General features: G+C 39.3%; 1 protein-coding gene across 1 annotated transcript in view; it reads right to left on the bottom strand.

The window, feature by feature from the left end:
- PEX7 (peroxisomal biogenesis factor 7) overlaps positions 1–17156 on the bottom strand; it is a 99746-nt gene that overhangs the window by 48697 nt on the left and 33893 nt on the right. The window contains exons 6-7 of the mRNA XM_075267958.1: positions 15961–16067; positions 2770–2883 (exon numbers count right to left, since the gene is read on the bottom strand). Coding sequence (XP_075124059.1) covers positions 2770–2883; positions 15961–16067 — 221 coding nt within the window. The remainder of the gene's footprint in view (positions 1–2769; positions 2884–15960; positions 16068–17156) is intronic.

Raw genomic sequence — 17156 nt, 5'->3', positions numbered from 1 at the left:
AAGCACAGTGTTATGCTGGGTTCACACTAGCGTTCAGCAGTCTGTTCACAGGTTTCCGTCTTCTGCATGCAGAAGACGGAAACCTGTCATGCCGAGTCCGGCCATGAGCGCCGGTGAGCGTTTTATGCTCTCCGCGGCAAAACCGTTTTTGTTTTAAACCGGACACAGAGTACTGCATGTCTGACTCTGTGTCCGTTTAAAAAAAAAAACGGTTTCGCCCTCGGAGAGCATAAAACACTCACCGGCGCTCACGGCCGGACACCTTTCAAACCCATTCAAATGAATGGGTTTGAAAAAGTCCTGCAGGTTTCCGTCTCCTGCTCTGTTTTGTGCAGGAAACGGAAACCTGCAAAACAGACTCCCAGGCGTAGATGTGAACGAGCCCTTATCTAAAATAATGTAATAGGCGGCGGCATTGAGTTTACCATGCACTGGGACCAAGGCATGACGTACATCACGACCGCAGATATCTTCATCTGCATGGGTGTACAAATATGTATTGATAGACAATGTAGTATTAAAGGTGATACACAGCTCTCAAAAGTTATCTGCAAATACATCCACAACAGTTAGTATTCACTGTTCCCGTGTGCAGCCTTTGCTTGGACAAACAGCATTTCCTATGATGCTTCTACCGGCTCTCACCCTCTGTGTACCACTCCCTTTTCTACTCTCCCCTGCAATGAAATGACAGGTAATAAATCACTCCCACATCAAGTCACATGCTGCTGTGATGTTTCATTTGCAAGCTCAACTCCACCATCCTATGGGCAGCAAACACAGATAGTGAGAGCAGGCAGATGAATTATGTGAAATGTAGTATGACCACAGATGCATGTAAGTAACAGTAATAAGGAGCAGCAAGTATTCTAATGCCAAGAAAAGGCTGTACAAGGGAACAGTGAGTATTTAGCACTGCTGTAGATGTATCTGCAGATAATTACTGGAAGCTGGATAACCCCAGTTGATATTGATATTCCCAATGTTTATGCAGATCGAGGACATAAAAAAAAAATTTAAATTAAGAGTTCATCCATGAACAAAAAGAAAATGTCTGCTTAACTTCAACACATTCTATCCTTCTTTCTCATGAAAGCAGCCTTAGAGTGTGTTCACATGGAGAAATTTGCAGCGGATTTGGGGGCGGATTTCACCCATGAATCCAGAGTAGATTCCTCCTGGTATCTGTTTCCCATTGTTTTCAATGGAAGGCAGAGATTGTAGCAGGATTCGGAAAAAAAACAAGCGTCCTGCTAGATCTTGCTGCAGATTCCATGGCTCAAGACTCCCTCCCTCCCGGATGAAAGGGCCTAATCAGGAGCGGGATGCCGCGACAGAATGCTGATGCATCTCGTCGCGGCTAGAGTGCGGCGAAAATGCTGGCGGTGGAAAATGAAGAGGAATTCACCTTCATTTTCCATCATGTGAACATACGCTTTGAATGACAGTTGAGAGGCTTGTATACATATAAGGTTATTGACTAATCCTTTTAAAATCAATAGGTTCCGCCAAATTTTATCAAATGTGTTTAGATAACTTTATTACTTGTACTCTTACTCCTTGTGTTATTTACCTACCAACCATAGTAAAGGGGGCAAATTAGTCTACACAGAAATGGTTTACTTTCTGCAACTATAGGGATACATAGCTCTGCATAGTGGCTTCGTGTTTTTATACACTGGTGAACATATACCTTATCTATAGATGTGGACTGAACTTCACGTTCTTGTGTGCCCATCTTTAATCCATTAGACATAAATCACAATATCTTATTTCAATATTTACTAAGTTTATGTAAAGACTTTGAGTATATAAACTATATAATAGACATAACTTTTAAGGGTTGGTTTAGATATTGTCATACAGGTCTCCGATTTATGTCTGGAGCCCACAGAAAACAATGTTCTGTGACTAATGTTAAATTGGTGACAATGTGAAGAAGAAAGAATAACTAAGATCTCCATGTTTTAGAAGCACAATCACTAAATTTGTTGTTTATGGATATGAACACTGCCCACTTTCAAGCCCCTGTAAGTGTTGTCATTCTCACATACATTATTTTCTATTTTTACACTGCATTTCAAATTCAATTTACATCAAGATTTCAGTTTTTTTCTTTAGATTGTTGTTGCTGGAAACTCATCTATACAAAGAATGTTTGGAAAGCACACTTTCCATTTCCGTTGTACAAAAAACTATATATATGCTTTGCAACATGTTCATGTCTAGAGACCAGTTTATAGGTAGACATAAACATGTCCTTTGTAATTTTCCATCATTTTGTACCTTGACTATTGGATAAATAACATGAGAAAAAAAAATAGGTTGAATGAAATAAAAAAAAAATAGGTGTACATACAGCTTTGATCTATGGTTGAGATATATGGTGTTTTTTGTTTTTTTAGAAGAAAGAGGTGTACTAAAAAAAAAAAGAAAAAAAAAGTATATAAGATGGATATTACAGGACTCTTATACTGTACATTTGCAGACAAAGCAGTGATAATAAACTACCACACTGAAAACGCAGGAGATTCAGTGAGAAGCCAGACCACGTGAGTTTTAATGAAGCTTGTTTTTACGTAAGTGCATCCATGCACTATGGAGATAACACAGATCATGGACATTCTTACCTTAGTGTTTTCTGGTGAGTTGACATTTTTTTTCTTATTTTTCTGGCTATAGCTTTAAAACTTTTACATTCAGCTCATACCTCTTAAAAAAAAAAAAAAAAAATTCATTAAATATATACGTTGGTTTTACAATACTTACTTTTACACGTCTGATGGCATATGTATGACCATGTAGGTCAAAGACAGGTTGACGGATTGCCCTTAAATCCCAGCCTTTTAAACTGCAGTCGACTGCACCAGTTACAAGCAGGTTCTACATAAGACAACAGAAAACTATGATTAGCATGGCTATAAAAGTGAACCTATACATAAAGACAACTGTGAATGTTCAGACAACAGTCTCTTATAACGGATATAAGCCTGTAAAACAAAAGGGAGGTTATGTAGATTATGAGATTCCTAAGGGGCCTTCAGCCCATAATTTCAATATTTACACATCTAACATTAAGGAATTATTTTACTTTAATTTATGGATCTTTGATCGTCATGGATACAGCAGCAATTAGAATTAGTAATGAAGGTAAGCAGATTTCTTGGATACCAATAAGCTTTTTTCTTTCTTACAGAAGTAGTGAGAAAAGAGCATAGTAACACTTGTATTAAACAGTTCTATCTCAATGAAGTTCCATTTTTGTCAAGATACTATCCCTCATCTATATTCAGGTGTTGGATTGTAGGTGTTAATTCTTCACTGAAAATCTTAGCATGTTTAGTTATACGGGAACAATCCTGGATGTACTTTGTACTTTTTACTATTAAAGGGGTTTTCTCATCTCACTGTTTCAGAAGTTTGCTTGCTGTCTCTTCTCACTTCCTGTATTTCCCCCCCCCCAGCTTGCTGAACGACACTATGAGGTATGACTACTTATGCAGATCAGATGCTTGTGAAGAAAAGTGTTATTTGTGTGTTTGCATAGAGACAGACAGACTCTACTTTATCAGCAAACTGCAATTAGCTGAACTGATTGTTCTGCAGAGTGAGTGGCGTCACTTGTCCCATCTCACAGGTCCGTGGTTATGATAACACAGTGTAAACAATGGGAGGAATAAGTTCATATAGCAGGCAAACAAAACAGCATTTCTAAAGCAATATATTTCGGAATAGTCTTCAATTTACATAAGCTACCAGTATAGATAGTATCCTTGAGATAGGACAACCCCTGACATTTTTATATGCTCATTTGCTGTGGAGCAAATGAATGTGAGGCCAAGAAAAGGTGGTCATATACTGTGTATGGGGCCAGAAAAAGGAGGTCTTATACCATGTGAGGGGCCAAAAAAGAGGGTTGTAAACATTATTTTCCTAGTACACCACACAATATGTGACCCCATTTTTCGTCCCCCTACACAGTATCGTATCCACTTTTCTAGACCACCAGAGAGTATAGGATCCCTTTTTCTACCCCCCCAAAGTATTTATAGCTCCCTTTTTTTGCCCCCCCCCCATTATATGACCCCATCCCCCCCAGTATATAACCTCCCTTTTTTATGGCCCTTCCTCCACCAAATGTACCTATTGTATTATTGCAACATGTAGTGGCTGATAATTTACTCACTCATCCATGCTCCTGTCCAGTTCCAGCCTCAAATGCCACCTACATAGCGTGCTGGTGTTCTTCAGTATTGTGACATAAGTGCAGCACCACCTACAAGAGGCAGTGGATGGGCGAGTAACTTATCAGCCGCTACTTATTGCAATTATACAATAAGTAGTGGGCAATGCGCCCCAGACTTGATCTGATAAATTATTCTCTATAGCAAAACAAGAGGCCTTAGAAGCTAAGACATTTCCAACAAATCTGTTCTGGCCAAAGTGAGGCGAAAAAAGAATGAACCGTGGCAGTTGTCTAAAGGTTCCTCTTCATTCTCCCCACCCAGCTTTCCACCACTGATTATGTCCAGATCTATAGGCCTAATCAGCGAGCTGTCTCCAGCCACGGACTCTGCAGATGAATCAGCAGCAAGATTGAGCAGGGCGCCTATTTTTTTAGCGTCCTGCTCTGATCTCTTCTTCCCATGGAATAAGCAGGAGGCAGAATAAGGGTGGAATAGCTGATTTTAGGGCAGAGGAATTAAATGTCATCTTGAAATGGCAACACTCATTACACAAAATCATGGCTAAAGGAACATCTGCTGCTTCTAACAAATGAAAACTGTGGCTGCAGTGACTGTGACGAACAAAGGACAGGAACAGACCACAAAAAAGGGAAACAATGGCCCACAAGATAAAAGCCTCGTGTGTCACCAGATTAAATCAGAGATGTTTTGGAAGAGATAGTAGCTACGTATGAGGACCAAGTAAAGGACGAAAGCTTTGGAAGAAATGGTAGTCCATATACGCTTTAAACAGGGGCATTAGGTTGATATAATATATACATATAGAAATATACATAATATTTAAGTAATTACATTTCTAAAATACATTTAAATTACTAATTTATTATTTGTAGTGAAAGATAAAAATAAAACCCCTAAGAAAACTTAAATTTCAGATTTTTTTTCTAATTCCACTGCATTCTGCGCAGGCCACGGGAAAATGACTGCTAACAATACTGTGCAAGCGCCCATTTTCCCGTGACCTGTGCGCCTGTGTAGTCTGCTCTGCCCAAGGCCCGAGGCCTAGAAGATACGAACCTGCGCCGGAAGAAGACATTGAAGATGACACTGTGGACGAAGAAGGAGGCGGCGCTTGGAGACACTTCTCTGGCAGTGGTGGGGATGCCCCCATCGCTGTTTGAGCGCTGGGGCCTGCCCCCATCACTGCGAGAGAACTCATTTGCATACCAGTAAAAACCGGTATTTCTAAGGAACGGCGCAGCGGAGACCACATCTAAAGGTAAGAGACGAATAGCCTTTCTAAATGCTAATCCAACGTCTTATTCACAAAAGAAAGGTTTTAATGGTAGAATCCCTTTAAATGGGAAAACTGGACATACACTCCACAAGTTGAGGTATAATATAGGTCAGAAAGTTGCAGAACTTTCATTATACAATGAATAAAGGGGTTTTCAAGATATTTAAAGCAGAAGAAAGATATTCAATAGTGTATGAGCTACTATCAGCTAACCTGTGGGGATGTCAGGTGTTGGTATCCCTACTTCTCTCAATGCTGACCTATTCTAAAGGTTATCAATATCTAAATCTTGGAAAACACATTTTTTTAAGTCAAGTCTGGGAACAGTAAATTGTTTTTTAAAGCAAATTCCAGGCCTATATTTACAAATGTGCCTCTGTTATTCAGCTTTGGAACCCCATTTCACATAAATCACTATGCAAATTAGGGCAACATTTTGTTCATGCTTAAAGAGGACCTTTCACCTCCTGGGGCACAAGCGGTTTTATATTAATTCAGCACACTATTAGCTTTCACGTTCTGTGCCCCAGGTGAAGAGCTATCGGTGCCGGTACTATAGCTCTTCACTGTCAGAAGGGCATTTCTGACAGTCAGTCAGGAACGCCCTTCCTCACAGTAGCGCCTATTGCGCTGTACTGTGAGAGTGGTGAGTGCTGGGGGGGATGTTCCTCATCACTGGCAATAAGGAACTCCCCCTCTCACAGTACAGCGCAATAGACGCTACTGTGAGGAAGGGCGTTCCTGACTGATTGTCAGAAACGCCCTTCTGACAGTGAAGAGCTATGGTACAGACACCGATAGCTCCTCAGTGGGGACACAGAACGGGAAAGCCAATAGTGCACTGAATACAGCGCATTGTCGGCTTTCTAGCAGTGTATTACACCGCATATGCCCCAGGAGGTGAAAGGTCCTCTTTAAAGGTGAAAGGTCCTCTTTAATTGTTGCTCAGCATGAAATATTCATGGAATTAATCGCAGCACAGTTGGAATATTCTTTATAGCTTTGAGAGCAACAATTGCAAGTATTTTTGATGTCTTATGCGCTATTTAACCCCTTCCCGACATGCGCCGTAATAGTACGGCGCGTGTCGGGTCTGTAACTATGGCGACCGCCCGGGAGCCAGGCGGCCGTCATAGCCGCCGGGTGTCTACTGCTTTAAGCAGTAGACAACCGGCTCTAATGCCTCCGATCGGTCCCCGGACCGATTGGAGGCATTAACCCCTCCGGCGCTGCTGTCAAAGGCGCCGGAGGCGCCATTTTCCCGGCGGCGCATGGGCGCCGCCATTTTGGCAGGGATCGACGGCTCCTGGAGCATGCTCCAGGGCCGACGTCACGTTGCCATGACAGCCGGGAGCCTTGTTAAAGGCTCCCAGCCGGTCTGCAAATTCTCTCTTTTGCAGGCTGGTGTATACAGCCTGCAAAAGAGATGATGATTTTTTGCAATGCATTGCAATGCATTAGCATTGTAATGCATTGCATTAGTGATCAGACCCCCTGAGGTTCAACACCCCTAGGGGGTCTAATAAATGCAGAATTTTTAAAAAAAAAAAAAAAGTAAAACAAAATATAAAAAAATATAAAAAGTATTAAAAGTTCAAATCACCCCCCTTTCCCTAGAACAAATATAAAAGTAGTTAAAAACTGTGAAACATATACATGTTAGGTATCCCCGCGTCCGAAATCGCCCGCTCTACAAATCTATAAAAATATTTTTCCTGTTCGGTAAACGCCGTAGCAGGAAAAATAGTCAAAAGTGCCAAACCGCTGTTTTTTCACTGTTTTAATGCTGATAAAAATTTGAATAAAAAGTGATCAAAGCAATAACATTTCCCGAAAATGGTAGAACTAAAAAGTACACCCGGCCCCGCAAAAGAAGACGCCCTATGCATCCCCGTACACCTATGTATAAAAAAAGTTACGGCCGTCGGAATATGGCGACTTTTAGAAAAACATTTTTTTAACACCATTTTGGAATTTTTTTTAGGGGTCAAACTGTAAATAAAACCATATAAATTTGGTATCCCTGGAACCGTAACGAAACACAGAATATAGGGGACATGTCATTTTGGCTGCACAGTGAACGCCGTAAAACCAAAGACCGTAAGAAAGTCGCAGAAATGCATTTTTTCTTCAAATCCACCCCATTCTGAATTTTTTTTCCTGCTTCCCAGTACATTATATAGAATAATTAATGGTGGCATCATGAAGAAAAAATTGTCCCGCAAAAATTAAGACCTCATATGACTCTGGGAGCGGAGAAATAAAAAAGTTATGGGGTTTAGAAGGAGGGGAGTCAAAAACGAAAAACGAAAATAAAAAAATACCATCGGCGGGAAGGGGTTAAGCTTTGTAATGTCAGAAGGGCAAGGTCAGGCAGGGGGCGTGGTTCAGTGCTCCAATCAGTGTCAGAGCTCAGAATCCCACTCCTTGTCTGCTCCTGCCTGATGCCGCCCTCCTGACAGTATAGAACCTAAATAGTATATCGGGCACCACAATGAACAACATTGATAGCTCAGGAACAGTGAAAGCTAGGGAGAAAATTCCAACTGTGCCCAAATCAGCGGAGTGGCGGCTATTAATAGATGTAGTGAGCTGGACTTGTTGGAGGTGGTGAAAGGTCCTCTTTAATCTTGCCTGGACTTTGGTCTCAAGCTCTAGATTCCCAGGCAAGCCACTTTTCGCCTGAACAAAATAGGCAGATTTGGTAACCGTAGAATCACCCCTACAAGGTACTGGGATTACGTTTATAACCAATTTACTGCTGACAGACTCCCTTTAAACATTACTTGAATATTAGTGGACAGCCCTTTTGGGCTGGTTCCACGCACAGCATTTTTTTAAAAATAAGTTGAAGCTCCTCGTGGCGTATTTTACATTAAGACCAGATAATACAGTATTATGGAAAAATATAAAACGCCCTGCATACAATGATTTTAGGGCCCCTTCACACGGAGTTTACGCTCCGCTAATTCAGACATGTATACACAAGCGCTTCAAAACACGTGTATACGCGCACTCCCATTGAAGTGAATGTGTTTTGCAGTGCTCGTGTATATGTGTCTGAATGAGCGAAGCGTAAACGCCGTGTGAAGGAGCCCTTTGTTTGCAGTTTGTGTACTTTATTTGTGGCATTTGTACATAGATTTCTCTGTAGGACCAGAAAAGACATATAAGATACTTGTACTAATTGTCATTGAATAAAAAAAAAATGCCACAAAATACTCCATTAAAATATGCGTGTTCGATATGAAAACACTGGCACATTAAAATGCTTTACATAAATATTAAAATATGCCAGAAAATAAGACTCCGTGAAGGAGCCCTTAACAGTTTGAGTATGTTCTCTATTTTCCAGTGAACAGATATTGCTTCAATTTTTGGTTTCTTTTTTTCACACCTGATATTGGTGAAACTACAATGACCCACAATATAATCACACAGCAGATAGAAATGACTGCGCATTTTCTATTTCAAGGACAAGACAATACTTACCGAGAGTTAAGGCCATATTCTGTCTTTCTTCAGGGTGGCTGCAGTTGCAGTATAAAGCAATTTATTATGACCTGAATCATTGCCAAATGTAATTCAAGGGTAATGTCAAATCACGGGAGACATATTCTAAGGAACCGCAAGAGCTAATTATTATAAAACAAGACAAACTTTGTTTTCTGAGTTAAAGTGAGATACCGTTTGACTGTTCCCAGAAATAATGCAAAAAGCAGAAGATTCAGACCACTGTACACCGCCAATCCGGGGCAATTATTGGCTTTAGCCTGTTGCAGCTAAGCCTGATACAAATAATGATCTTCTTCTCAGTGGGATATGTTATCTGAAGGAGGAGAGCCTTTACAGAGCTGCATATAAAATGAGTTGAGCTTAGTTTTAATGCTATGCTGTGTATGCAGGACGGTGATTGAAGACAGACAATAACAGAAAGTATACTTATTAATAAACTAATATAATAAACTAGTTCAGCCATCTTGCTAAATTGTTGTGCATTTCTCTTCCTCAAACATAGGGATTACAGCAGACTTTGCAGCATTTAATATTTTAAAGTATTAGTATGACAATAACTTTATGGAGACACAATAAAGCCATCACAAATTGTATTAAATATTAAAAAAGACAATGTTATTCTAATTAAAAAGACTATGTACAATCACTTACATAATGCTTCGCAGCTAACAAAACAGATTTCTATGTGCTAAATACACTAATCCCTTCTTCTAATACTCTCACTAGGTAGTTCTTGGTAGGGAAGTACAATTTTAATTTGCTGCTGTGTTACAAATGACAGAAGAATAGGTCATGCATACTAACGTTCTGCATAATTATTGGCAATGTACCAGACTACAGTACACTCATTTATTTTTTTTTTAACTGTTCACCTTGCAGCAGACCAGAACAATCAAGCCAGCCATAACAAATCATGCAATGTGTTTAAAAGGGATTCCTTATCAGTTGGAATATTTAGAGCATCAATAGCATTATAATATTTTGTAGTTTATTGATATATAGTAGCACCAACACATTCCACAGAACTTCTTAACGTATTTATATGCAAGCTTAGTGTCTTAAAAAGCATGTGCCATAAATGTTTGATTGGTAAGGAATTTGGAATTCTTACCCATCAGAACAACATGGGTGTGGCCCAATTGCCTTTATAGACTTCTAAGAAGAGTCGGATATGCTTACATGTGGCCCTGACCATTGAAGTCTACAGGATCTGCAGAAAGAACACTGGGTGTGCCATAAATGCTGAAGTCGGTAAACCTCATTTGTGAACTTGGGGCAAACAAAGAAGACTGTAGTAGTGTTTTGTTTTTTTGGTTGGGGGGCTTTTTTTTTTTTTTAAAAAAAAAAAAAAAGGAATGGAGGAAAAGCTCACTCTCTAGATGTACAAAGTTGCTAGAGACATGTCTCAAAAGACTTGCAGTTTGCAATGACAGGTGGCTCTACAAAGTATTGATATAAGGGGGCTGAATACTTTTGCATGTCACACTTTTCAGATTTTTATTTGGTTAAAGGGATCCTATCATTTAAACTCAATTTTTTCTGCCTATCACGTAGGAATAGCTTTAAGAAAGGCTATTCTTCGCCTACCTTTAGATGTCTTCTCCGGGCCGTCGTTCGGGTAAAATCCTGTTTTTCGCCAGTATGCAAATGAGTTCTCTCGCAGCACTGGGGGCATCCCCAATGCTGCAAGAGAGCTCTCCAGCGCTGCCTCCATCTTTTTCAGGAACGTGGTCTTCACGCGTCTTCTTCTGGGGGTTGGCTTCGAACTTCTAGGCCTCGGGCAAAGCCGACTGCGCATTCCCGCAGGTAACAAGAAAATGGCCGCATCCAATACTGTGTAAGCGGCCGTTTTCTTGTGGTCGGCGGGCATGCGCAGTCGGCTTTGCCCCAGGCCTAGACGTTTGAAGCCAACCCCCAGAAGAAGACGCGTGAAGACCCCATTCTTGAAGATGGATGCAGCTCTGGAGAGTTCTCTTGCAGCATTGGGGACGCCCCCAGTGCTGCGAGAGAACTCCTTTGCATACCGGCGAAAAACGTGATTTTAACCGAACGGCAGACCGGAGAAGACATCTAAAGGTAGGAGAAGAATAGCCTTTCTTAAGGCTAGTCCTAGGTGATAGGCAGAAAAAATTGAGTTTAAATGATAGGATCCCTTTAAAATGTTGAAAACCATGTAGCATTTTCCTTCTACCTCACAATTATCTGCTACTTTGTGTTGGTCTATCAATTAAGATCTCAATAAAATACATTGAAGTTTGTGGTTATAAGGTGACAAAATGTGAAAAAAAAGTTCAAGGGGGTAAGAATACCTTTGCAAGGCACTGTACGTACATCAGCACAGTTCTCTCACCACACTGATCTACTCCAGGCAACAGGGATGATTACTGATCTCAGCTACTGATCACTGTCTGCAGCATTACTGCAGCAAAGTGGTTCTCTGGACTGCTGTCAGAGGTGGGGGCAATAAAGAGTATGACACTGTATGTGTGGGGAGGGGGCGGGTTGGGTGGATTAAGGGACACTGTCCCCCGAACAATATAATCAGGAGTATTATACTGTGTGGAGACACTAATGGGGAATTATAATGTGGGGAGGAACTTATGACCTATTTAGTGCCTCCCACATAGTATTATGCTCCTATAGCGTCCCCAACACAGTGTAATGCTCCATTAATTACCCCTACACAGTATAGTGCTTCTTAATGCCCCCCACACAGTATAATTCCCAGTTAGTGAACCCCATAGTATTGTGCTCCTGGGTACCTCCCATACAGTATAATTCCTTGTTAATGCCCTCCACACAGTATAATTCTCGCTAGTGCTCCCCACATAATATAATGCCCATTGCACAGTAGAATGCTACGTTGAAACCCCACATGGTATAATGCTCCTTAATGGCCCTCACACAGTATAATGCCCAGTTATATTGTTTGGAGACACCAATAAAACATGTAAACACCAATACTATGAACCCAGAAAACTCTTTGACATATGTTAAATGTATGATATACTTATCCTAGTCAGTATATTCTCAAGGACACCATCTATAGTTATTGCTTCTGAATTGATTGCTAGGTTGGGATCTGGATGTGTCAGTTGTGGGTTTTTTGGTTTGCATGAAATGTATGTAACACCTTTCCGTGGGAAAACAACCTACTGTATACAGCACAGTAAAGATCAGACATGAACTCTAATTTGCAAATATTAAAGTTAAATTCAACCTCACAAGTGTGGAGGAATAAATAGAATCATGACAGTGATAAAGCATGAAAAGGGTTTATAATTTCATTAGCAGACAGAATTCTTTAAGATAATTTAATGCATCATCTGCACATTCATATCATATACGGATTGGTAATTTCACATTTCAATGTAGCAAAATCCTTTTTTAATTAACGTTCAATTATCATTTTTAATGTTACATGTTATTGCTGAGTGGAAGGTTCCATGCAAAAACAGGAAAGATAGATGCCTATCCTATAATTTAATATCCCAAACATTAATCCTATTGACCTGAAGTATTCAATCCATATAGCAATATAGCCAGAGGCCGCTTGCTGACCTTCTTTACAGGATATCGGTCTTGTGTCATATAAGGATAAGGGAAACACCATGGACTAGGCAGCATTTAATCTAAACTGGATTGACGACTGGAGTAAAACTGACCAACCAGTGAAATAATTTTATTAGCTAATATCACTGAAAGAGGCACTCATCTGTGACAAAGGCTTCAAAATATGAGATTCTTATTATAAAATATAGAATTCACTCCCTCATCTCAATGAACAATCATTGTCAGATTGCAAACCAATAAAAATAAGAGAAAAAAAGACTTCAATCTAATAGCTCAAAGCAGAAATTGAATTTGATTTTATATATCATTATGCATAAAAATACAGGAAAATAAATTCAATGTGATTTGTATTCCACCTAGGCTTTATTTTTATGTTGCTGTCTTGCATAAAGGTCATTGTCGTAAAGAAGATTTTTGTTTTTAAGACATACTGTAAATAAAATATTAAAACAAGGTGATGTTGAGAGTTTGATGCTTTCGTATATACATGGCATGGAAATACAAAATGTTGCATTATTCTTTTTTTTTTGTGTGTGTGTGTAGATTGTGAGCCCCATATAGCACTCACAATGAACAATTTTTTCCTATAAGTATGTCTTTTGAATAGGGAGGAAATTCACGCAAACACAGGGAGAACATACAAACTCCTTGCAGCTGTTGTCCTTGGCAGGATTCCAACCCAGGACTCCAGCGCCGCAAGGCTGCAGTGCTAACCATTGAGCCACCAGGTTGCCCCTTAATGTTGTATTAGGGCCCGTGCACACGTAGTTAACGCGAGCGCATTTTAGCATAATACACGTCTATAGAATACACGTGTAAAAATAACACTCCAATTGACTTTAATGAAATTTTTTACACGTGTAAAAAATGCATCAAAATACGCGTCACGTTTTTTGGCGCATATTTTTATGTGTTTTTTATACGTGTAAAAACTTCATTGAAGCCAATGGGAGTGTTATTTTTACATGTGTATTCTATACACGTATATTATGCTAAAATGAGCTCGCGTTAACTCAGTGTGCACGGGCTCTTATTCTGTATGCAGATGACTGCTAATTGTGACCTGCATATACGGGAATTCTTGGTCAACAGAGACAATAGACTCCAACTTCTTGTAGCCCCGATGTACAAACAGATTGTTTTATTTTTAATTATTTTTGACAGACAACCATTGACTAACCTGTCAAATAGACTAATTTGAATCCATTATTTGACCAATCCATTTTTTTTATATGGATTGGCAGTGTATGGACACCAGGTGCAAGTATGAACTTAACCTGACATGGATGCGTGTTACAAGTAATAACGTGGCCAAATCATCCAAAATATGTCAAATTGCAAAAACATATAAAAATTGTCACCACTTTTTCTCTATTACCCCTATATCACACCTTCCTATAGCTGCCAAGGATATTTTGCATTAAAAAAAAAACCAAAAAAAAAAAAACGCATTTTAATTGGGAAAGTGATTTTAAAAAATAAAAAACATTCAATTAATTTTATTTTTACTTTTTTTCCCCAGGTCCCCCTAGGGAGATTGTGGACCTATAGAGGTTAAATTTACGCTGACAGACACCAAGGATGTCACTTAGAGCTGGGCTCCCTTGGTGAGTGCACAGTTTCTGCTGCTGAACCTGCAAGATCACCATACCGTGCATGTACATGGGAATGTTCTTTCCCATATTCCCCAATAAATATGAATGTGAAAATGCGGAAAGGTATTAAATCAAGAAGCTCTATTTTCGTCTCATCTGGCCATAAAACTTTGTTCCAATAGCCTTCTGGTTTTTCCAGATGATGTTTAGAAAACTGCAGATGGGCAGCAATGTTCTTTTGGAGAGTGGGTGTCTTTCTTCTTGCAATCCTGACATTTATACCATTGTTGTTCAGTTCAGACTATGCCTTGCTCTTGATCTTTGGTTGTCGTCTACTTCTCAGGAGGGTAATAACTTTCTTGTACACAATCTGTCTGATTGTGGATTGGTGGAGTCCAATCTCTTTAGCGATGGTTTTGTTACTTTTTCCAGCCTGACTGGCATCAGCAGTTCTTCTTCTGGGGTCCTCAGAAGTGTCCTTGGTTCAAGACAAGATACACTTCCACAAAAATGTATAGTGAAGATCAGACTTTGATAGGTCCCTAAATTTAAAGGGATTCTATCATTAAAATCCCATTTGTTCTCGATCACACGTAGGAACAGCCTTAAGAAAGGCTATTCTTCTCCTACCTTTCGATGTCTTCTATGCGCTGCTGTTCGCCGGTATGCAAAGGAATTCTCTCGCAGCACTGGGAGTGGGCCCCAGCGCTCAAACAGCACTGGGGACGTCCCCAATGCTGCGAGAGAACTCTCCAGTGACGCCTCCATCTTCTTCAGCAACGTCCTCTTCACGCTTCTTCTTCCGGCGCAGGCGGTCAAACTTGTAGGCCTCGGGTAGAGCCGACTGCGCATGCCCACAGGACACAAGAAAATGGCCGATTACTTACTGTGTAAGCGGCCATTTTTCTTCTGGCCGTGGGTATGCGCCTGGTAGCAGTAGTTTATCTTGGCTATTTTAAGTGATAGACTACCTTTAAAGAGTTCAGATAAATTGTAAAAAAAAAAATAATAAAATAAAAATCCATAATTCAGAATGAACTGTTTGTCAAAGCTATAGTTTACTAGAACTATACAGCTCTGTACAGTGTGTAGAAGGAAAGGTATGGCAAACTCTAAAATCATTTAGTCTATTTGAGAGGTTGACCCAGACAGACCAATTCTTTAGGGTTGCAGATATTAAAATGAAATGAAAAAGCTAGTACCAGTATTGTTCTTGTACTGATATTTATTAAAAAATGTTTCTTAACTATAAGAGCAAATATTGCTCTACTACCTAACATTTTACCAAAACTTAATTCTAATCAAATTTTAATGATAAAAATTTCCCTCCAGACAGCAATGTAAAGGTCAGAGCAAAAAAAAAAAAATCACTCGATCAACAAGGCATCGTTTCTTTTCACTAGTAAAAAGAATTTCGGAAAATGGTTCATTTACGTTGCCTGGTCAGCGCTGTGGACTGTGGTTGTTTCAGTCAAAGATATGTGCAACTTAGTCTTGTTAAAATTACTGCAATGGAAAAATGTAATAAAATGGCTGCGAGATTAAACAATCCACCCTTGGAGACCAGGGGTCTCTGGGTCTTCTGAATTGCAACTCACAGACTGGATTGAAATTTGTGACAAAACAAGCTATAAGAATGAATCCATTAAAAGGTTCTCATCACTGTTTCAATCTAAGGCTACATTCACATTCACAATCAGTTAATTTGGTCCAAAATTCATTTTTGCTTACTGGTGTGTGATTGACATGAAAGCATATAGAACATTATAGGGTTGTCATACATTTAACTTACTTGATCATATTTGCACCAGTCACAACTTAAGATCTCTGCTTGGTGAGCGGGGATGACTAGTTTAGATACAGGTGTCTTCACATCCCATATCCTCAAAGTCTGGTCTCCTAAAATCAGAATTAAATAATTATGTGTCAGACACTTGAAAAGTTACCAAAAATAAATAAATAACTCAAAACTCTGCATTGGTATTGGTGAGAAGTGTATTGATTTCTTTATTTTTCAACCCATTTTGAAATGTATATTAAAATTTTTATAATGGGCCATTCCGGTACCAAACTTGAGGTTTGTTTTTTTTTTTTTTTTTTTTTTTAAATCACTCAAATGTTTCCAACTGAAAAGAAAAATCGTGGCATGAACCAGTGGTTGCAATGTGTACAGAGCTTTTACTGTCTGGTAAGTCATATCACTTTCACTTATACATATAAAATCACAGTACAGCAGCTCAAAAAAAAGCCTCAAGCTATAAAAATCACATTAGATAAAAGATTGAAGAACAGTGCGATATGTAATGACTGGAGATGCTGAGTGGATAGAAATGGCAGGGTATTTGTTATCTTCAAGATGTTTCTGAACAACAATCTTTAGTTTCTGAGGAAAACGGATTTTGAATCCAATTTATTTTGATAGTGTTCTTAATTTGATGAAAGACTTATTCATCACATGGGAGGCATACTGTAAACAGAGGGAAATTCACCTGCAGCTGGATTTTACTGGAAAAAAACAACATTCATTGGTAAATAACACTCAACGCTTATAAAAGATCAAGATTAGGACTTCATAAAGGGATATCGATTCAAAACAGTCATAAAAGAGTAAGGATGCCCATAACACTGAGGGCTAGTTCACATGGGGCACGGTATGACGTATTTTGGTCCTGATTTTGAGGGTCTGGAGGAGTCCCAGAAATCAGCCCCTCACATGGAATGGAAACACCCATTTATAACTAGGCAATAGTATGTGTAAGGAGAAATTCTACTGCAAAACACAAGCTGTTTATGAATATAAAAATTACAAAAAATATAATAAAAACAAGTAACTAGAAAATGTAAACCAAGAAACTGACCTGATTTTCACAACCTGAAGCTGAATATTCCATCATCTAGTATGTATATTCAATTATAAAAATTGTATTAAAGGCTACTTTACAAATGGTCCTCATTAAAAATGTCCTACAATTTCCTGCCTACAGCTCC

The sequence above is a fragment of the Leptodactylus fuscus genome, chromosome 3, assembly GCF_031893055.1.
Source record: "Leptodactylus fuscus isolate aLepFus1 chromosome 3, aLepFus1.hap2, whole genome shotgun sequence".
NCBI classification, from domain to species: Eukaryota; Metazoa; Chordata; class Amphibia; order Anura; family Leptodactylidae; genus Leptodactylus; species Leptodactylus fuscus.
The sequence above is the reverse complement of the archived record's forward strand: the minus strand, read 5'-3'. Positions and strand labels throughout refer to the sequence as shown.